This window comes from Sardina pilchardus, chromosome 5 (assembly GCF_963854185.1).
Source record: "Sardina pilchardus chromosome 5, fSarPil1.1, whole genome shotgun sequence".
In the NCBI taxonomy this organism is placed as follows: domain Eukaryota; kingdom Metazoa; phylum Chordata; class Actinopteri; order Clupeiformes; family Clupeidae; genus Sardina; species Sardina pilchardus.
The window spans coordinates 10,275,637-10,298,796 of NC_084998.1; the positions used below are offsets into that span (position 1 = coordinate 10,275,637).

The window sequence follows — 23,160 nt, forward strand, 5'->3', positions numbered from 1 at the left end:
TAGCTCTATCATTGGCTGAGGTGGCGGCGTGTGGATTAGTGGCGCGAACTGGCACAGAAAAGACAGCCATGGGGGAGGGGCGGGGGAGGAAGAGAGAGAGAGAGAGAGAGAGGCTGTCAGATAACCAGAGACTGGTTTACCGCAGTATTGCCACCGTTCTGCATCACTCATCAAAACCCTGCGGCATGTCGACTGCTTCAGTTGAAGAGTTTGGGTTAGCTTAGTTACATCCGCAAGAGTTTAGTGGACGCTCTCCTGTAATGAGATAGCAGAGAACCGCTAACATACCCATCATATCGTGCTCACTTTTTGAGCTTTCATCTCTTTCTAACTTTGTTTTTGGAGCTACTTTTATTATTGTTTTGGGTTAAGAAAGAGTAAACCATCAGTTTACCATATTGTGGCACAAGCTAAGATACTTTTATTTCAAGCCGCACCTTCCTAGTATCAGTAGATTTTAAAAATGGCCAAGGATGACGGCAAGGGTGGATGGAAGGAGTCAATTTGGAACCCAAGGACCAAGGAGTTTCTGGGCCGGACGGCAAGCAGTTGGGGTAAGTGGTAGAGTTTTGACTTGTGGTTCTGCGGTTTTACGGCACTCAAATAAGCCAAACTTGTAAGAAATTCATAAGTGCATGCATCCGGTCAACCGTAGCTTGAAAGGCACATTGAGTATCCCAACATACACCGATTCCTTATCGATGCCTGTCGCTGTCCAGTACCGTTGGTGCTGAAAAGGCAGTTGCGCTACTGCAGTATCTTGCAGTATGCGCTCGTTGTAATCCATTTCAACAGGGTGAAATCTACACTGTCTGTACCTGAAGGGCCTTCATGAAATAAATACATTTAATCATAGCATTTTTTTTACCATAGGCTAACTCAGAAGATATATCATATAGGCCTATCACTTCAGTAGAAAGGCTTGTAGTTTTAGCAGCTAATTATAGCTACATGGCCATACATATAACAGCTACTTATAGCTAAATGGCCAATGCTTGAACGGATTTCACATCGTATTTCGTTAATTTCGTATTTCATTCCAAATTGCGCAGATACGTCGACATGTTTTTGCCGGAGTTAAGAGTTGAGGGTGCCTGTGCGACTAGTTCAGTGCAACTTCACAGCATACGGAAAGTCTGCTACACGCCTCCACATGCATTCAACGTGCAGGAGATTTTAGCTCTACTGTGCGTTAAGACGCAGAGAATAATCGTATAATCCCCCTGGGGTAGAACTGCGCCATGGGCACACTGGGCAATATCGTAACGAAGAAAAGCAATGTGAACAATGAACAGTGATGTCACTTAGAGCCGTGTCTACTACTACTGTGGCATTGAGGTGTTTTAATCTAGGTAAATCCCATGGTAGAGTTCTGTTTGCATTCTCTCCGCTCTCCTCTCCTCCCCTCCCCGCACAAAGAATCAGGCCCGCGATTGTGTTAATTAGTGTGAGATGTAATCCTAATCTAACTAGCACATTAGCGGCAAGGAGGGGTATCACTCCACTTGAAAACGTAAAATCCAGTGGTATTACGGAATTTAGGTGGAGTTATTTTATAGACCACCAGGAACTCTTTTTGGAATTTTGTAATTAGCATGTGAACTGAGTGTGTTTGTGAAAGAGAGAGAGAGAGAGAGAGAGAGAGAGAGATACACTGTAAATGATTAATGAAACTTGAGTGACATTTGTGGGCTGATTTAAAGACACAGACATATGGTCGGATAGGTCCAGAGGCATTGCTCTGATTAAAAGTATGTTGCATTACGGATTGGTAGTTTATATCTCAAAGCGAGAAGCCTGCAAGAAGCCTGAATACTCGTGATTAAAACGCAATGGCCTCTCTTGCTATTGAATGGCTCTGCTCAACAGGGCCATCTTTTCCCAATCAGAATGATTGCTGAAATAGTGTTTGGTCAGGGCTTGCTGATGGGTGACTGACAGCATGACAGCCTGTACAAAATCTATCCCACAATGCACTTGCTCAGCCAGCTCAGCACGACCTGGGTGCCCTGAGGACTGCTGGGCCTTGGTAAGCCGTGCTCTCTAAGGCGTTTTAATTAGGCTATTTCTGTAGCCTCCCTCAAACCAGGGGATATTGGCCTTCTGGGTTCATCCTTTTTACCTGAGCTTCATCAGAAGGTCAGTCGAAGCACATCTACGAGTCTTCTGCGCACAGAGAAAAGGAGAGAGAGGAGAGAGAGAGAGAGAGAGAAGGAGGAGAAGGGGGGGGAGTGTGCGTGTGTGAGTGTGTGTGTGTGTGTGGGGGGGTGTTCCAGCAGTATGGTGCAGTGGCGGATGAGGCAACAGGCTTGGGGAGAAAGGATACCAGTGGACAGAGCGCTTTCAGCGCCAGCTAGCCACGGGAGCTGCTCCCAGAGGGGGATTAAATGTCCAGTTAAATAATTCACGAGCACAATTCTCCTGTTGAGCCATTGTGTGGTCAGGTGAATAAATTAATTAACCGCCCTCACTGCTGAAGCCTTGACCATGGCATGGCCAGTTCTTTTTAGAGGACGTCTTTTCTTAAGGACGTGAACTAATAAAGCTTCAAAGTCAGAGGAATGACTCCCTGTTCATAAACGCTCACTTGATAAATTAACATAGTAAGAGGTTTCCTTTCATATTATATAAGGCAATGGGCCTATAGCAGCTCAGCCTAGAACACGCCCGGTATAGATCAGACGCGGCTCTGTTCTAGGGCATGTTGCTGGTGGTCTAATGACGGCTTTGTTTATTAATGCTTCTTTTTTATCATCAAAAGATGGCAGATCTCCAAAGGCCTTCCCCCCCCCCCCATCAGTCTGTTGCCTAGCAGTAGGGCGTTGATGTAAAAATAGATGAATGTGTGTGTTTTTTGATATAGCCCGAGAGAGGTGTCATCTTTTGAAAGCGGCATGCTAATGTGCCAAGAGCAGGTCCCTTTGTGTGTCACAGTCGGCTGGTTTCAATCATAACCTTTGTTCCTTTCTCGTCACATCCTGGCCATCAGAGAAATGAAAACAAAAAGAAAGATGGGGTGGGGTGGTTGAAAAGAAGCTGACAAATTGAGAAAAACAAAAAATGACAAAAGGTGGAGAGAATACAGGTAGAATTAAAAGCACCAAAATTGCCTGTTCATTGGGCTGACACTTTTATTCAGAACGACTTGCATACATCGATTATTACAAGAACCAGTCTCCCCAGTGCAACTCGGGGGTTACGCGCTTCGCTCAATTATATTCAATTCAAATTCAATTTTAAAAACTTTATTCATCCCCAAGGGGCAATTAAGAAGCACGCTGAGCAGTCCAGATAAGATCACAATATATTGACATCTCTCAGACTAAATTGTATGTTTTTAGTTGTATGTGTGTAGATACAGTGTATGTGCATCTCTCTTTCTCTCTCTCTCTCTGTTTATTTCTGTGTCTGTTTGTGTGTGTGTGTGTGTGTGTGTGTGTGTGTGTGTGTGTGTGTGTGTGTGTCTGCGTGTCTGTGTGTGTGCATCATTCTGCCTTCCTTACATGGTTACACCCAGTTGAGTCACGTAAGGTCCAGAGCAGTGGACATGGCAGGGCGAAAGTGACACTATCAGTGACTCTGTCTCTCTCATGCACTTGCTCTCCCCATCTAACCCCTCAGTCTATTCAGTACACACACACATGTGCAGATCACACACACACACACATACAGAGAGAGAGAGAGACACACATACCGTATGCACTTAAAGACAAATGTGCATACAGTGCAACATCTTGGTTAGGTTTTTCTCATTGACAATGTGTTGTTTGATAAAACCTGGCCCAAGGGACACTGAGTCATATAAATAAATGATATGAAATGTGTGGATGTGGGTGTGTGACTAACATGAGAAACACTTCTATGAACATACACATCCATCTCTATGCAACAACACACAGATAAGCAAAGTACCCCCCCCCCCCCCCCCCAACACACACACACACACACACACACATACATCTGTCATATGTAGCACTCATATGAGGAACTTACTCTAGCCAGGCTGCAGAATGCAGTCTGCAGTCTGCCCATCCTCAGCAGCCCAAGGCCTTCCCTCAGGTCCTCAGTGAGCTCTTGGCAGAGTTCACACTGCTCCAGTATCTGCATCTGCACTGGGGGAGACCAGCACTGCAGTGAATGCAGAATCATCAGCAGCACCAGACGTCAGCACAGGGCTGCTGTAAACAACTGCTTACGAGCTGCATAGCCTTGCTCAGCGCAAAGTGCTTTAAGATGTAAAAATAAGAGTTAGTGTCTAAAAAGCATTAGTGCAAATTGTCTCTACACTGTGCCATACATCATTACCCATTTATTTCTTACCTATTTATTAGCTACATAGTACATTAATAAACCCTGATAATAGTAATAATGATAATAATAACAATAATAATAATAATAATAATAGTAATAGTAATAGACCCTTTTGAATTGAAAGCCTTGAATTGAAGATAGTATTCTCTGGAATAATACAGTATATTTTTGCTACAGCATTCCCAATACCAGTGACTCCACTGCCGTGATAAAGAGCTCCTCTGACAAAGAGAGCCCCTCAAATCCACTGACCCCCTTAACCTTAATCTCTAAGGGTCCCTTTCTTCCGCCCCCCACCCTCCCTCTCTCTGCCGCAACCTCCCTGTCCACTCAACACACTCCTTGTCCCTCCATCTGCACTTGTCTGTGGTAATTAATCACAACAAACTCCAGGCATTCAAGTCAGGGTGAATCAGTTGCCTTTAAGAGAGGACAGCAGTTCAGATTTTATATTAAGTCTCTCTCTCCCTATCTCTCTGTGTGTGTGTGTGTGTGTGTGTGTGTGTGTGTGTGTGTGTGTGTGCGCGTGTGCCATAGCAGTCTGTGTTAGCGGTGTCTGTGTAAGCGTACCATATGTTCGTAGGGTTTTCGCGTAGCACCATTGACATTGGTGTAAATGGGGAGCAAGGTGGAGATTCCACCTCTAAGTAAGCAGCAAAGAGGATTAGACCTCACTGATGCCTTTCAGTCACCCACGGAGCAGCAGGGGGATGAACGGACTCCACATACTGTAGCATAGTGACCTGAAGTCACGTTACTTTTGGGCATTTCAGTATGCTGCGCTTTTGCATTTGGTGCTTTGAGTTTCATGTGATGAGAGCTATGAACAGCACAGCCAGATTTGCTGTGTCCATGGACTAAATGTAGATACAACATAATGCAAGATTCAAAGATTAAAATATTGGACTTATTACACATTTTCATTGATTATTATTGTTGTTATTATTATTTTTACTACTACTGTACTACTAGTAGTTTTTAAATCTTAGACTTGAAAGGCAAATTTGAATGGAAACACATATATAGTTCTGAGAGTCACATGGACTACGAACTTGATACAAATTGGAATGGATCCAAAAGATCCTTTTGGCCTTTGAATAAAGTTCCAAGGCTGCTGTTTAACATTACATGACTTCCGACCAATCAACCACAGTGTTGGTCATATGGGAATAAAAAACCTGCCTGTTAACCGCCCTAAAGGCGTCTCTCAAGCGGTCAACAGGGCGAAATGCAATCCCTTTAAGGCACCGAATCTCCCATGAATAAGCTCCCACTGATCGAATGGAGCCTATGAAAGTCAGATCCTTTTGGACACGTCTGCTGTATCAGTTTTATGTAACCTATCTGATTGCAACAATGCTTTTGTAGATACATGCTTGTTTCTGTGTGTGTCTGTGTGTGTGTGTGTGTGTGTGTGTGTGTGTGTGTGCGGGCACATTCATTTTGTAGTATACAGTCCACTGTAATATGCCCTTTGATTTGCCTATTGACTTGGACTGAGAATTGGACTGTTCCTCTATGACTAGAAGTGTACGGTGCCGAGGTGGTTTTGTGAAGTCGGGTTGCGTTTCTCTTGTTTTATTCATGTTGTCTGTGCGCCTGTGTTTTTGTCTTTTGTGTTCGGCAGGTCTCATCATCCTCTTCTACATCGCCTTTTACATCTTCCTGGCAGGAGTGTTCATCCTCACCATGTATGTCATGCTGCAGACACTGGACGACAACAAGCCAAAATATCAGGACAGGCTGGGTATACCAGGTACACACACACGCACACACACACACACACACACACACACACACACACACCAACACACGGATGGAATCCTCACAGACACATGCAAATACACCAACCCAAAGTAATATGTATGCACTTGTTTTCTACACTGAACATAATCTCAGACCCATGCTACCACTTTTGTGTGTTCAGACAAGCAAAATAGGATAACTGTCTGGACTCCAAAATGATGTACTGTATGAGCAATCTCTCTCTGCCTTTGGCTGGCTTGTCATAGGTATGATGATCAGGCCTAAACATAGTCCCGGTGGGTTCCTGGAGATTGACTACATGATGGAGGACACTGAGACCTGGGATATATATGTGCAGGCACTGGACCAGTTTCTGTCACGTAAGTTACGCTTAATAGTGAACTTGTGGTTACAGTTTGTTTGTGACGGCATACATTCGAGAGAAAAGTAATGATTCAATGTCTAAATGAGCAAAAGATATCGGGAGGGGGAGATAGGGGTGGCTAAGCCGATTGTGTAAAACATTGTTTTAGTTAGACTATCGTTTTCTGTTAATTTAAGCATTCACTCACGTACACTTTATACATACACCCACTCTCTGGATGGAGACATACACTGATGGCCTATCCACAGTCTAGCCGAGAAAAAGTGGGATGTAATCCCAGCACTGGTTCAGAGTTGTCATAACTCACAGGAAGTAATGAATAACGTTTTTGTTCTCATCTGTGTCCTGTTAGCCTACAACGACACTGAGCAGGTCAAGAAGAACTACGAGTGCCCGCCTGACAAGTACTTCTTCCAGTCGGACAGCGGCAGCGTGAAGAACTATCCCAAGCGCTCCTGCCAGTTCAACCGCTCCATTCTGGGAGAGTGCTCCGGCTTGACTGACCGCTCCTATGGTTTCGGTGACGGACAACCCTGCGTCATCATCAAACTCAATAAGGTATGAATTGGCAGTATGAGGAACGAGAGCTAGCGGTAGGCACACACGAGGACGGGAGAGAATAGGACAGGGGAAATGAGCGTGAAACGAAGAGTTGTATGCAATCTGCTTTCGATATTGTAGCATACTCTAATGCACCCAAGGCATTAAACGTTTTTCATCAATTTCAACTTTCACTGCACCATTTCACGTATTGCTTCTGTCTGTTGTGCCGTAGCTATTTGATCGGTTACCACAGGCACATCAACTTCAACAACCCGACTTATTGAATATTAAACAGTAAACTGATGACACAGTGTTACTTTTACCAAAAACGCTTGGAGACACTGTTTGTGGAAAAATACAAGAGTATAAAGTAAAGTGTGATGGCAAAACACACTCCCAGTGAAGTATAGTGGATCTGAGGAGAAAAGAAAAATAGCCAAAATAATGAGAATGTTTACGCGAGGCCTGCTTTTTGCGCTGGCTCTTGAGAGAAGGGAACCCAAAACTACCTGGGAGGCAGTGAGGCACCACACTCACCACAGTCCATTATTAATGAGTATCAGTTTTGTGTCTGAAAGCGAGTGAACTTGACCCGTCTCTCTCTCTCTCTCTCTGCTCTTACCCTTATCTCTCCATCTCACATCTTTCTCTCTACTTCTGTCTCCTACTTTTCTGTCATTCCATGTCAATACTTTCCCTCTCTCATGTCTTCTTTCCTCCTTTCCCTCCATCCCCTATATCTCACCCCCCCCCCCTCCTTCTGTCATCCAGGTGATTGGGCTGTTGCCAGGTGGAAAGGACGGCACGGCTCCATTTGTCACCTGTGCGCCCAAGGTGAGCGCTCGTCTGTCTCCCGGCTCTTCTCCTCTCACATCCCCAGTAGCTGAATGGATTAAAGTGGAAACAGGGATCCATTTCAGATTAAACTTACATGGCCCATCCGTGGTGGCCAGCAGTTAGTGTCAGCTGGCCATGTGTGTGTGTGGGGGTGGAGGCGCTGTAACACAATAATGTCAGAATTCACAGAAATTACATTAACCGTAATGTTTTATGGTGTATAGAATATGGGTGAATATTACATATGTGTGTGTGTGTGTGTGTGTGTGTGTGTGTGTGTGTGTGTGTGTGTGTGTGTGTGTGTGTGTGTGTGTGTGTGTGTGAGTGCGCGTGTGTGAGTGTACGTGTGTGTACGTGTTTTCCTGTCTGCCTGTCTGTTTTCTCTCTTCTTGTTTTAAATCTTAACGTAACCATGTTGTGGTATCGTTAACGTCTGTCTATGGGCCATTAACCGAATAGCATTTCACATCTTATCTTGGCATCACTCTTCTCTTGTTTCTTGTCTGCCTTTTCTGTGTCTCATAAACTATCACTGTCTGTTTCCCTCCTTGCTCTTTAGAGATACAAAGTTGTTGAAGATGAAGAAGTAAGGATAACTCTCAAGTGTTTCTGCTTGTATAGTGCTTGTACTGTATGCTTGTGTATAGTGCTTGTATGATGTAGCATTTATGTAGCATCCATACCTACGTAGCACCCATAATCTAGCATCCATACCTGTGTATACACCTCAGTGAAAAGTGTGATGCAACACACACTTGCCATATTCACTAGATGGAGTTCAGTTCAGCCCATCCTCTGATGAATTTATGCACGGTGTCAGTTTCCAGCATGAGCTGTGCAAGTGGCTAATCCTCCACCTATTGTGTTTACCTCAGGCCGAGGAGGGTGAAGATAAGATGGGCCAGGTGATGTACTTCCCTCCCAATGGGACGTACAACCTCATGTACTACCCCTACTATGGCAAGAAAGCACAGGTACAGAGACCACCGCTCCTCTTTTTTGTCATGTCAGAGATTTCAATCTCTGAGTCGGCTGCTTTATGTTTAAATGGACCACACAATCCTTAAAAATGCACATTAAACTACACTTAAGGTCATTTTGTTTTTTATCTTTTGAGCCATTTTGAATGTTGGAATTGCCAGACCTGTTCTAAGTTCTCTTACCCTCTCACAGGTCAACTACTCCCAGCCTCTGGTGGCCATCAAGTTCCTCAACATCACCACCAATACCGACATCAACATCGAGTGCAAGGTCACCGCCGGGGCCTTCCAACTTAAAGGCGACGAGAAGGATAAGTTTGCCGGCAAAGTCATGTTCAGGCTAAGGGTGAACACCAGAAATTAAAGGCAAAAGCCTTTACGGGTCATTTACTAGCACTTGCCCACACAGTCCCCCCAACATCTCACAGTAAGCAGCGCAGCACAGCACCTCACCTCACTTCACAACCCACACAGACTACTGTACATCCATCCATCCATCCATCCCCACGCAGAGTCCCAAACCAGTATTAGCACCTAATCATGTATTTTCGGTAAAAAAAACAAGGTTTCAGGAGGAGGAGCCCACAGGGGTGATAAGACAGCTCTCACTCGTTCTAAAATCCACTTACCTGTCCTGTGCGCGACACTTTCTGGTGTCGCAGGCATCCAACACTCCCTCGCAATCTTCCTCATGATGTTAGCTAGAAGCATCCCAAGGGCCCGTGGCCAGCTACCGAGCCAAACACACAAAATGGCAATCTATTCAAGCATTCCGATTGGTTAAACTGGGAGATTACGTTAACCACGTACCTTTCACTTTTCTGAGCTTGGACATTTCCACCAGTCTCATCCAGCTCCTGGCCATAGTTGTGTTACAGAGTTGTGTATATGGAGAGGAGATGCAGGTGCCAGTACTGTGTTTTGTTTCTGTGTGATGGCTGTGGGGAAACATTTTTGCTATTTTCAGTATACCAAAATGGAGTCTATTTATATTGCATGATCAAGTTGAGGAAAACTATAGGACGAAACAGCTGTATGATTTTAAATGATGCAGCTTTCCGAAGAGTGTCCCATTCTAACTCAAGCCATTTATGAGATGCTTTTGTACCTCTACAAAACACAGAAAAAGTGCATTACTGAGCAAAGTAAGTAATACAATATATCACAGATATTCCAAAACATTCAAAATGTAGTGACTGTTTTTGTCGCAGTGGTAAAACACAGTGACAACGTAATACAGCCAAACAAAAAAAAAAGAGTTTTTTTTAGACAGAGCAGATAGTGGGCTCTCTCTGTGCGAGTGCGTCGTCTTAATATAATGAGGGGGGCACCGCAGGGTGACTCCGTTCAGTTCTTCTAAACGTGTGCATTATACATGAGGCTCATTGATTTCACCAAGAGTAACTGGACTACACGGCAACGGGCATCATGTTCACACCCCCATCAGCCCTCAGCTGCTCTCATTCCCTCGCTCTCACACACACACACACATACAGACACACACACACACACACACACACACACACACACACACACACACACACACACACACACTACACACATTCACATTCACATACAAGCACACACACACACACACACACATTCACATTAACATACAAGCACACACACACACACACACACACACACACCACGCACACTCACATTCACATACAAGCGCGCACACACACACACACACACACACACACACACACACACACACACACACACACACACACACACACACACACACACACACACACACACACACACACACACACACACACACACACACACACACACACACATCCCCTCATTAACTCTTTAATGCAACCCAAGAGATAGGATGCCATCCATAATAGAGGGCTGAGTTCGCGACCCCTGGAGTTGAGTGTGCAGTTGATGATGATGCTTATCCCACCCTAACTGTAGCTGTGTATTGTCCATCACGAGGAAAACAAAATGTATTTTATATATCGGTAAGTCATCCTGTACACTCAACCAATCCAAACACAAGAGATACAGCTTTACCATACGGGACATGTGGAAGTTTGTTTATATGACATGTATAAATAGTTTTTTTGTTTGTTTGATTTTGTCTAGTCCTTTTTTCCCTATTTTTGCTTGTACTTATTGCATCTATTCTACATGTGAGAACTAGATGCTGTTTTATTTTGTATTGATTTGCACTGGGGTTGTGTGTTGTGAACAGACATCATTGGAAAGCTTGAGAGACAGTCACTGGAAAGACAAAATGTCGAGATTGCATGTGTAAGTGTGAGTGTGTGTGTGTGTGTGTGTGTGTGAGAGAGAGAGAGTGTGAGTGTGCATGTGCGAATGAAAGTGTGAGTGCAAGTGTGTGTGTGTGTTATTTTTCTTTTCTTTGGTTGTTAAATTTATGTTGAAATCTCTGTTTTATGTCATGCATTCATGTACATACCTAACTCTAAACTCGAAAATTTGACAAAGGCCGTTTAGGTTACACTGATACAGTAGATGGAGAACTAGCTGTACTCACTCGTTCAAGCACTGGGCAACAGGCCTCAGTGGAGAAGGCCTTTTCAAACCTGTAGTCCCAACTCCAAGACATCAGTCAATAAAATCAACTAAACATCATGGCTTATATTCCTTCTTTGTGTTATTACAAAAACCTCAAGTAACTCATTTTTGAGCAATTATGCAATTACTCAGAGAAGCGTTTTGTTTGTACACACGGACACACAAAAACATCACATTTCCAAAACTCCCATAATTGGTCATGTTTAAAAAGCCCTCTCTAACCTGCCTGTGTAATTGTCCTCACTGGCAATTATGCTGGTCTGGCTTAGCCAGAACTGAGTTTGCAGTCATTCTGTTTCAGTCCAGCACATGGGCCTTGGCAACACTATGCTAAAAATACGCTTCCATTTCACCAACCAGTAAGTCAGCACAAAGACAGCCCGCTTTGCTTGGCTTTGATCTCGGGAACGCGCCAAATGTGCTGTGCCTGCAGTTCACTGTCGAGCCAAGCTCATCCATATTCACCCACCCAACATCAATGCATCTGGGCGAGGTCCACACGCGCGGCTCACCTTACGCCACCCAGAGCGGGTTTTGTAACATGACGTCCCCGCTCCCTGACTTCTAGGAAGGACCCTTACCTGCCACCTGTCTTGTAAAGCTTTTCAAAGTGTGTCTCTCTTTTTAGGCCATTATTCAAATTGGCCAGAGCGACCGGCAGTGTAGCCAATAGACGCACATGCTAATGTTAAGACATTCTACAGGCGGTAGAACATCCAAGGTGAGCACACTTCCTTCACTCCACCAACTCACTATTCAACGGCATAATCTCTTAATCTGATTGGATAATCCCGAACAGGTATTCTATTTTATTCTTCTGCTCTCTGTCGGCCCTGCTTCCCTTCTCGCCTTCCATTATTTCCGTCTGACCGTTTCCTCTCTCTTGTCTTTCACAAAATACAAACATAGGTACTTTCGGCAAACTTCTACCCAGGCAATTAATCTTTTCTGACACTCAAATTCTATGGTGCTTCTCTCATCTCTCCCAAGCGGTATTCCCATTCATGATGCATGCCCTTTTTCAGGAACGGAAGGGTTTTGGTTTTCAAACAAGGCTGGTCTGAAATACAGCACAATTTATCATTAGTTCTTGGTGCTGCATAGACATACAGATGCAAACTTTGCCTTTGCTTTATATGCACGTGAAGGACAAACTTGCCTCCCCTCTTTAACCAAAAAAAATGCTTTGCATGAAATAACCAGCATTTATCTCTCTCATTATGACAAATGGAAGCCTTCAAAACATGAACAGTGATGACAGTTTTAATTGCAAAAGAGGAGAAATGAGCAGCAAGTCCATTGCTTCTACATGTTAAAATGTCTGTCCCCGTGTGAAGGACAGATGGCTTTGAACCGATAAGGTTTCGCCCACAGAGAATAGTGCCTCCTGGTGGAGAAACGGTGTTCCTCCCCCTTTACAACTCAGAAGAGTCACTGGGTTTAGACGCACAGTGCACAGAGCACGTCTGTGATCTCGAAACGATTATATTAGTTTTTTACGACAAATGTGAGGCTCAAATGCAATTATTTTTGTGTATATAAACATTGTGTTGTTGTGTTATCTTGGGAATGACTGTTTACAGGGGAACTATGGCGGTTTTCAACATAAGGCCCTGTACTGACAGTACTCGGTGACCTCGAACAACAGGGCCCTATGTTAAAAATGGACGTTCTCCTTTAAACATTTTGAACCACAGAATAGACAGGAATGTGTTTGACACTGTGTACACATAGACAATACATACAGTATAAGAATGTATATTTGATGACAAAAGAGTAGTATAAGATGAATGTATGTCATTTCTATGTAGACTTTACACTCACATGGATTGTAAAAAGACAGACATTTCTATTTTTTAGAGATCACCGATTTTTGTCTGTAATCTGTTTTGAGAGTTCAGTTGAAAGGCATCGTGTATGTAAAGCTCAGAAATATCTTCTTTAGTTTCATTTATTTTTCTTTTGCTTACGCTTCTCAATTGCGCAATGGTTAGTGCTCAATGGGTTGTAGTAGTGTATTTAAAGCTCTGTCATGGTTTAACCCACAGCAATAAAACTGCAGTTCTGTTAGACACACACTTGGTGTGTCGGTATTAATTAACTAACTGGTGTCACGGTCCAGTCCAGCCCTTTCAAAGAACTGCTGAACCATAGCAAAACTGAGCTAAGTTAGCAATGGACGCATCTCCACCCTCTGCAAATGGATGATGATAGGTTATAATGAATGTGTCGACTGGAGATTCTGTCAACTTAATTTGAGTTCCCGAAGTATCTTGTTACGAAATCCAATGTATGAACTGCAGAGAATACAATAAAAATGAAAAGGCTAAACCAACACAATATTTCTCTAGTGAATTATTCCAGAGCAAATCATCTTCTCAAATAGCTGGAGTGTTATTTTCCATTCTGTTGAATTATTGCATTACTATACAATATTACTGTTACTACACTGTAGCTATACAGCTGTAGTTGCATTGTTATACTTTCAGAACACCGTGCGGTGGAACTCATTCTCTCTTTTCATTTTCTGCACTTCTCCTTGTTTTAAAGTGAATGACAGGATCCCTATAGGGAGGGCTACTGAGACAGATGAGGAGCCTGACTGGGCACTACAGGCTGTGACATAACCGCTGCTGGACTGTCTGCTGCGCATAAGAGAGGAAGCGCCTCTCTGCCAGGGCCGAGCAGAAATAAGTTGATTAAGTGTGACGCTTGCTGCTCCGTCACATCGGCGGGGTCAAAGGCTCCATTGCCTGCCCTGGGGGCCCCCGGCCTATACCGTTCAAAGAAAATGAAACCTTGACCCAAATATAGCACTCCTCGGGAGCATCTCTTCTTGGAAGGAGGATTGTAAGAGAAGGGGATTGGTGAGAGGAAAGACAGAGAGAGAGAGAGAGAAAGTTAAAGAGAGAGAGAGAGAGAGAGAGTGTCAGGTGGGTCAGTATAATCTGGGGCTCAGTAATCCATTCCTCGCATTGCCTATATTTTTTGCTCTCTTTTCTTTCTTCATCTCGCTGGCAGCGTACCTTCCCCACCGCCGGGAAATCGGTTAAATTTTTCAGAAAGAGATGAATGCTCGGAAGGCAGGCTGTATCCCATTAGCGTCACATGCTGAAGCTAAACCCATACATTATTATTCTGCCTAAGACAGAGCATGTGGAGGTCACGATCCAGCTCTGCCGAAGCCCCTGCCATTCCTCTGTTCTTAGCCTCACAGCTCAGTGGGGAAAGTGCTTGTGGGATTCGTTCGCTCAGTTCAAGATAACTTTCACTAACTGCCGTGGCTTTCATTTTGACCTTCAGTTCCACACTGATTTCTAATGACTTTCTCCTCTTCCCCCGCCCCAGTGAAGATTCTGCCCAGCTTCATTCAGTGGAGATGGATGATGTGTGAATGTGTGTGTGTGTGTGTGTGTGTGTGTGTGTGTGTAATGTGTGCACGCGGGGGGTAGAGGGATTACAAAGCATTAGGGCATTTGTGAGTTTAAAATAGTCCTATCAAGTGTAACTCAAGTGCTTGATGTAGTGGACACGGCCGGACTTTCTCTCTATCTCCCTATCCCTCTGTCTTGGTTCCTCTCCCACACACACACACACACACACACACACACACACACACACACACACACACACACACACACACACACACACACACACACACACACACACACACACACACACACACACACACACACACACACACACACACACACACACACACACACACACACACACACACACACACACACACACACACACACACACACACACACGCGCTCAGCTCAATATCTTGATCTGAATAACATGATCACACTTCAAGGGACACTTCACCGATTAGCATTAAGCTTTGTATCTTCAGAAAACCAGTCATGTTTTTGAATGGTCGTGCATTATTCCCTCAGTTTGCCTTGAGATGGGAGAAATACGGATTTCAATGAAACATGAATAGGACTTCCTGCTATCAATGATGTCAAATTATGATTTTTACATCATTGAAAGCAAGAAGTCCAACATTGAAATCCGTATTTCTCCCATCTCAAGGCAAACTGAGGGAATGATGCACGACCATTCAAAAACAAGACTGGTTTTCTAAAGATACAAAGCTTAATGCTAATCGGTGAAGTGTCCCTTTAACACAGAAAATCTAAATAAACATAAATGCAAGGTGTTACGGTGCTTTTGATTCTAAGACTACAGCATCATTTAAACATGTCGAAGAGCAAATAGGTGATTGGAAGACTATGGGTTCGGGCCTTGGTGAGCGTTGGGAGTATTTCCTTTGCACAGCATTTCCTGGTGTGCCAGTGACAGTCCCATCCGCCAGCGCTCTCTACAGTATCTCTCTGATCCTCTATTTGCAGCGCCTCGGTCCGTTTCTAGAGCGGTGACGAAGGTGCTCTCGCAGTCGCACCAGGGCTCTTATGTCACTTAAGCGTAACCACCTTACCTTAAAATAGGCTCGGGTGATTTACCCCCGGGGCCGCTATCGCGTGCGGAGCGACCTCTAGTGGAACGTTCCCCAGCTTGTCAGACAAGAGTACTTACAGTTGGTTGTACTCGCAGGATAGAGAATGATCCCTCATAAGTAGCCTTGGCCCGTGTCCTGTTCCCTTATAATGTCACCCTGCAGGGAAGGCACTTGAGTTCACAAGGCTCCAAGAAACAAAGAGCCAGTGCTATTTGCAATATGTTGGCAGTAGCAACTTGGCTGCCTTTGTTTATTTGGTCTGAGCATAGTTTAAACAGTTCAATAAATAGTCATTGCTTAAACCATCCTCTGGAAAAAGAACATTTAAAAAAATGACATTACTAGGCCTAGAACATTACTAGGCCTAGAAACAAACTATGTTGTACCGTTGCATAAATTGCAAACATATAAAACATCAAAGCAACAGCCAAGCTACATCTCTCTTGACATATTTTATGTCGATTGTCTCATTCAGGTCAACATTTATAAGGCAATTTTGAGGCAGTAGTAGAGCACTTTGAACTTTATACTAACCAGGAATTTTATCTCTCTGGTACGGTCTCGTATCTGAAGGTATCTGGAGGCTTGTATTGGGTTATCTTGACAAACATGATGCGCAACCTACAGCCATTCACTGACCTTTGACCATAAAGCATCATCATCAGTAATTGACCTGCTGCAATGAGGTCCAGTTTATGGCTGTGGGAGCTCCTCACCTGGTAAATGATTAACATTTGTCAATTATTTTTCTCCTTGGGCGGACAATATAGTCTTTTAGTGGTGGGCAGTGAAACGCTTTGATTGGGTTTATGTTTTTACAGAATGTTAGTCAGAAAGACGCAGCTCTGCCTAAGAAATCATGCTAAAAATTACATTTAATCTAAAATCGACTACAATCAAAACGTGAAACATTTACACTAGACAACAATTACTTCATATTGAATTAGGAATGATCTGTCTCAGTAGTTTCTATTGTCTGTTTTATTTTTGAATTTTTAAGTACAAAGACGGAGCCCAGATGTGTTGCCCAGGGTTACCCAACCATAACCCCAGTCAGTAAGGGTCTTTTTTCTTTCAACTTTGGACATCAGTGATTGAGTCCTCAATGCTCTCAGAGATTGTCAAAAATTGGTTCTTGAATTATTTATAAAACATTAATTTTCCATGTCATGTCATGTCACGGCATGTAATGGGTGGGAACAGGTGAGGGGGGCTGAATGTCCCTGGTTACCCCCACTCCATGAAAGAATGAAACTCCTGATTTGGCAAACACAAGTCCTTTTGACCTTTGACCTTCCTCGGCACTCATGGCAAAGATCATTAACTCATTGAATGCCGCATTGTTTTTGGAAGCTATGTCCCAGAGTGCCGGCAAGCTAGATCGTTGTTGACTATTTTTGTAGAGCCACAGCGTATTCTATGTTATAGTTATGGACATATACGATGGCTCATTTGAAACGTAAGACTCTGAGCTCTCAGTGGGTGAAAACCGTTTATCTCTACGTGTCTCCATTCCTGAGAAATCGCAAGCTAAACAGTGGCTAGTTTTCATCAAAATCCCCGTTGTTCCTCTAGAAACGGAGATATAAGCCACTTAAGACAGACGTACATTTACGGATTGTAGGATTTCATGAGTTTTTGATCGTCATCTACTTCAGTTCTCTTCATGATAGACTTCCAAAAATCACACATAAGGTGAGTTAGAGTGTCTAGTTTCGTAATTTAAAAAAAAAGCGAAAAACGCAATATTGCGTTGTTGGCACTCTACGCATGGGAGCTAAAAACGCAATATTACGTTGTTGGCACTCAATGAGTTAAAGGGACACTTCACCGATTAGCATTAAGCTTTGTATCTTTAGAAAAACAGTCATGTTTTTGAATGGTCGTGCATCATTCCCTCAGTTTGCCTTGAGATGGGAGAAATACGGATTTCAATGTTGGACTTCCTGCTTTCAATGATGTAAAAATCATCATTTTACATCATTGAAAGCAGGAAGTCCTATTCATGGGTTTAATTGAAATCCGTATTTCTCCCATCTCAAGGCAAACTGAGGGAATGATGCACGATGCATTCATAAACATGACTGGTTTTCTAGAGATACAAAGCTTCATGCTAATCGGTGAAATGTCCCTTTAAGGGCGAAGCCACTGATCTATAAAGAATACTTTATAGATCAGTGGGTGAAGCAAGATACTTCATGAGAAGCCACTCCCTGGAACCCGAATCGCAAGAGGGGGGGTCAAAATCCCCCTTTATGCAGAACAGCGGCAGCGACTGTTCCATTGAAGTCTACGGGCATGACACACCCCTTTATGCAGAGGAAGTGATCCCCGTTTTGCGCCCATTGACATGAACTACGACGAAGTGTCCTGCTCCACCCTTAATGATCTTTGCTCATGGCAAGTCCAGCATGTTGTGTTCGTCCAGCGCCCTCTGGGTGCGATTGTACATCACGTCGATGGCGTGGACCACTTTTTTGAGGATGGCAGTTGCCTCCTCCTGGTTCTGGACGCATATGAGCCGGTAAAAAAATGTCCTTTCCGGCAGGGCGAGGAACGCCAGGTCGGCCATCTGGCGCACCCACCAGCTGTGGTGATTGGCCAGGGTCTGCTGGTAGGCCTCGCGGCAGAGGTCGGAGGGGCTGCGCAGGCGGTCCGACCCCGGCTCGGGGGGCAGGCCCAGCTTCTGCAGGAACAGCTGCAGCCACAGGAGGGCGCGGTGGAGCCGCAGGAGCGTGCGGCAGCCGGAGTCCGTCTGCTTCTGGAAGTCCACTAAGCCGCGGCTCAGCTCCGCCGAGATCATGGACCGGACGGAGTCGTAGGCCCCGAGGTCCGGGTTTGGCCCCTCTGCCCTCAGGCCACTCTGCCCGTCAGCTCTCATTCTCTCTGCTTCATCCTTAGCCAACTCACGGATGATGGAGGTTTTTGTCTCAATTTCGTTGGAAATTGCTCCAACCAAAGGGCCCATAGCTACTAAGAACCTAAGGGGAAGAAAGATGACAGGGTTATTACAATGATAACAGCAATTTAGGGCAAGTGTGGCAGCTACAACGTAGTTCTTATAAACTATGTGTTTGGTTTTGTATATAAATATGTATACTTTCTCAGATATTTTAGGTTTACATAATATAGATTACAAAATAAAGCAGAGCACAAAGCAAGTCTTAGAAATGTTATTTGGTACCTAACCAAAGTCTAAAATATGTATCTTAACTGGTACAGAAATACTGGTAAATACTGCCGGATATATCAATATTATTGTTACTTTTGTCATAACATAAAATGTTCGAATTTCCAGACTTAATGTTTCATTGAACGTTCTGGGACCCAAATGTAATAGAATGATCGCAGTCATTATTAAGGCTAGAGGGTGACATCCTGGAAGGTTACTGTCGACCGTCTCGATTGCGTCACCTCTCTCCTGCTTTGCCCGCTTGTACTGTACTCACTTGATGAGTTCATCCCAGCTGGAGAGATATGGCTCCAGGAGCACGTCATCCGTCCCCACGGGGGCTGAGCGTAGGTGAGCGAACAGCAGGGAGATTTGGAACGTCTGGCCGGGGCACAGCTCCAGGGTATACGGCTCTAAACTCCCATTCCTGTGAAAGACCACCTGTAGACGATGCGGAAGATGAGTTACACTTAGAGTTACACATGAGTTGCACATAGAGAAGTACACCATGATTACACATTAGTTACACATAGAGAAGTACACCATCATTGCACCATGTTGTGTGGAAACAGCAGGGCGGTGTGTGATGCCAATTCAAAAGCAAAACCATGTTTTAACCGCACCCGTGTATTAGCTGCAGTGCCTAATAGCCCAATTCATCACAATCAGATTGTGCTATAATCAGGAAGAAAAGAAATGCATCCCCGTGTATATACATGTAGCCTGCCCCTGTGTATTCACCTCACAGCTGAAGAAAATTGTCTGCTAAATGAATGATGTACAGTATATACCTTGGCTAATAGTCGGAAAAAATGATGGTATTCACCAAAGAGCCAAAACGGGCGTTCTGGTATAAACGACAGTTCATGCACATTGTTTGAGGTGGAGACAGAGCTGGTGTATCATATCGTGTGCGTGTTCAGGGCTTATCACCTTATCATTTTGATTGTAGGATTTCAGGCAGGACTCCCAGGGGCTCTCCAAGTTTCCATCTGTGGGAAGATAAGAGATAGGTGATCAGAACATGATAGGATAGAACGTGAAAGGCTGATAGACAAACGAAGAGCGTGACGAGGAATAGTAGTTTATTCAACATAGTAGACACAGCACCAGTGATATACATTTTAGAGACACAAACACAAGATTGTTTTTGTCTATATGTATTTATTACTTATTTGATATGTATCATTTTTACATTCATTTCTTTGAACTGTATGGACAAGTACAAAATAGGCATGACATGTTTTGGTTTCGATTCAAAATTAATGTTCTGTAGTTATGCAAGTTCGAGATATCTTGTCGCATCTGTAACATCTCATGAACAGATGTTTTTGACAGTTGTTGTGTGATTGTTTAAACATGAATGAATTTGGAGTGAAACTAGTGATGCATCTTCTAGGAAGGATATGAAGGCTGTGGTTTTGCCTGTCTGGCTTTCTGTTCTGTTTTATCTAGCTCTATTGTTCTGCATTTTAAAATGATGAGATTCTTATTCCATCAGTACAGATAACCAAAACACTTTTATATTCAATGACAACCATTTCCACTGAACTTAGTAAAGGTTACAGTAAAACTCAACATGACTGCGGTCACCTGACATTTCATTCAGTACGTATAAATACTTTCCATGTCTGACATTAATCAGATTACACTGTGCGCAAGTAACACTAGGAATGTAATCACTGTGTAACATACTGTGCAGCCCCCCGGGGAATTTTCACGTACATGTGGAATGTATGTGCGTTAATAAAATCACTGTTAGTCAAATCAGTGTAAATCGGAATGAAAACGAGATAACGAGATTCCCTGGATTTGTAAAGTGGAGCCGTTCCAGGGAAGTCTCGTGTGAACACGTGGTTCAGTGTGCTGTACTCACACAGCCAGAGGGAGCCGAGGAGGAGGAGGATGAAGACGACGGCCACCGCTGCCCTGCCCTTCACTCCCATGCTGGTCAACTTCATCTGCTTCTGGCGCATCCAGCCGGGGGGTCCCCCGCGTCCACCAAAACAAGCCGTGTGCCTCGCCTTTTGCCGGCTCTAGCGTCTCATGGTCTCTCGTTGTTTGTATGACATTCTTTCTCTTTCACTCTCCTTCCTTAAAAGCTTCCTCTCTCTCTCTCCCCCCTCTCTCTCTCCCCCTCTCTCTCTCACTCCCTCTCTAACTGCTGCTCATGGTCTTCCTGCTTCTGCTTTCTTTATGAGTGGCACTTCTAGATAGCAGCCGCCGTGTTGTGCCACTTCTCTCAGTGTTACTACGAAGCCTTTTCTGGGAAACTCTAGCGCTCTACTCCAACTTCCTGTTCCCCTCTTGCTGCAGTAGCCTACAGCTGTCCACTGCTCTGTCTTTCTCCTGTGTGTGACTGACTCCCTGCTCCTTGTCTCCTGGCTGGTCCCACTCTGCTGATATGCCGTTCTCTGTATGTCTATGGCTTTGTTGTTCAATCAGCGAGTCCAGAGGTTAACTCTAGCTTAGCCACTGGCGGAGTGATTAGGCATTCACAGTCATTCTGCACTGTGGTAACCTCACTCGAAGACCATTACACACACTAGGACCATTATGTTCATCTGCGGATATGGGGTCTCAAAGAGTTAGCCCGAGGAGCTTTTATGGGAAATAATTTATTAAGCGCCATTAACAAGTATTGATTTGGAAAGCCAGGGGATGTTTTGCCAGTGATGGAAGGAGAGCTAATCTGACATGGAGTGAGTTGACTCTGACAAAAGGTCAGACAGTCCTCTTGCCATGTAAACATGCTGGGGGTCTTGTTGTCAATGGCAGTAAATAATTAATTTATTTCTGATTTGTGAGCCTATCAAAGATAACTGCACCTATCTCATGATGTTGTGTATTCCAAAAATACTTTGGAATTCTGACCAGAGTCTGACCAAGTATTTTTGGACGTGATACAGACTAGCTCCTTCTTGCTGGTCCCTGACTGCTCATTTCTAGGGTAGGGCTCTTGCCATCTGAGTTAATCCCTTCTCGAGTAACCCCCACCGTGCACACACACACAGACACGCAGTCACACACACACACACACACATGAATTAAAGTTCTCCGTCAGATCCGTCAGTTGTGTCCCGTAGAGGCCATATCATTGTAGATCCCAAAAATATGTGTCTCTAGTTGGCACATGTGGTTGGCCTAGAAGAAAATAAATAAACTATGGCTTTTATTTTGAAACTAGTCTTCACAGTTCTCATGTCATTCACCCCACTGCCTTAGAGAGTAAAAGTAGCCTTTCTTATGTGTGAGCGCAGATAGGTGCGTCTGAAATGTCAACTGGAATAGTGATGTGAGATGCCTTGGGATGTCACAGATGGGCGAGATGAAACTTTCAAATTCTGTTAGAAAAAGACGTTAGGGTAGGCTAATTGCTTCTAATGTTAACGTTAGTGGTATATTAGACCGCATACAATGTTAGCGATATTAGACATGTCATAACGAGTTAATTTGATGAAGATTAGCAAAAGGCGAAGCAAACATTTAGATCAGCAAAAGGTGAAGCAGTTAGACTTTTTCAGTATAGCCACGGCAACTGTCTAAGTATAGCAAAGGCTAAATATCTAAACAGTTGATTAATTGCTCCTAACCTGGGCAGGCGCGTTTTTCACGTTAAGAGATAAACGCAATGTTGTCATCATGACGTTTTAAAGAAACCTTCAGTAGTCAGTCTAAAGTATGTAGCCTATACAGGGTAGCCAGCCGTTTTATATTTAACATAGCGTAAACACTGTTCACACTAACAACTTCTGTTCACCATGCCACAATCTGTGTCACAATTGTCACATCAAAGTGCCGGCCTAAAACAGTTAAAAATACATTCTACAAATTAAAACCTATAGGGCTAGAACACATTTTCAGTCAGATGATTTTGATCCCTGTACACGCGCACGCGCACGCGCACGCGCACGCGCACACACACACACACACACACACACACACACACACACACACACACACACACACACACACACACACACACACACACACACACACACACACACACACACACACACACACACAGTATTGGTTACACTGAAACGATTGAAGTAACAAGTACTTGAACGATTGCGCTAACAAACGTGCTGGCGCCTCCAAGGGGTGGATACAATGCATAGGCTACGTTCACACCGCAAGTCTTAACGCGCAAAGCTTAATG

General features: G+C 44.0%; 2 protein-coding genes across 4 annotated transcripts; one reads left to right on the forward strand and one right to left on the reverse strand.

Annotated features, from left to right (window-relative positions):
- Positions 1-301: 301 nt before the first annotated feature.
- atp1b2b (ATPase Na+/K+ transporting subunit beta 2b) lies at positions 302-9,235 on the forward strand. 3 transcript variants are annotated; one of them, XM_062535577.1, is made up of 8 exons: positions 302-554; positions 5,939-6,067; positions 6,324-6,437; positions 6,795-7,000; positions 7,757-7,819; positions 8,382-8,408; positions 8,698-8,796; positions 8,996-9,235. In XM_062535577.1, the coding sequence occupies exons 1-8, from the start codon at positions 464-466 to the stop codon at positions 9,164-9,166; spliced, it is 900 nt and encodes a 299-aa protein (XP_062391561.1). In that variant the 5' UTR covers positions 302-463; the 3' UTR covers positions 9,167-9,235. The 3 variants fall into 3 exon arrangements, with proteins under 3 accessions (XP_062391561.1, XP_062391563.1, XP_062391560.1); XM_062535579.1 differs by lacking the exon at positions 8,382-8,408; XM_062535576.1 differs by lacking the exon at positions 302-554 and having other exon boundaries at positions 5,750-6,067.
- A 6,802-nt stretch (positions 9,236-16,037) lies between these two features.
- On the reverse strand, positions 16,038-22,114 carry gltpd2b (glycolipid transfer protein domain containing 2b). The gene is made up of 4 exons (XM_062536394.1): positions 20,875-22,114; positions 19,932-19,990; positions 19,276-19,439; positions 16,038-18,807 (listed from the first exon to the last, which is right to left on the reverse strand). The coding sequence occupies exons 1-4, from the start codon at positions 20,972-20,974 to the stop codon at positions 18,222-18,224; spliced, it is 909 nt and encodes a 302-aa protein (XP_062392378.1). The 5' UTR covers positions 20,975-22,114; the 3' UTR covers positions 16,038-18,221.
- Positions 22,115-23,160: the final 1,046 nt, after the last annotated feature.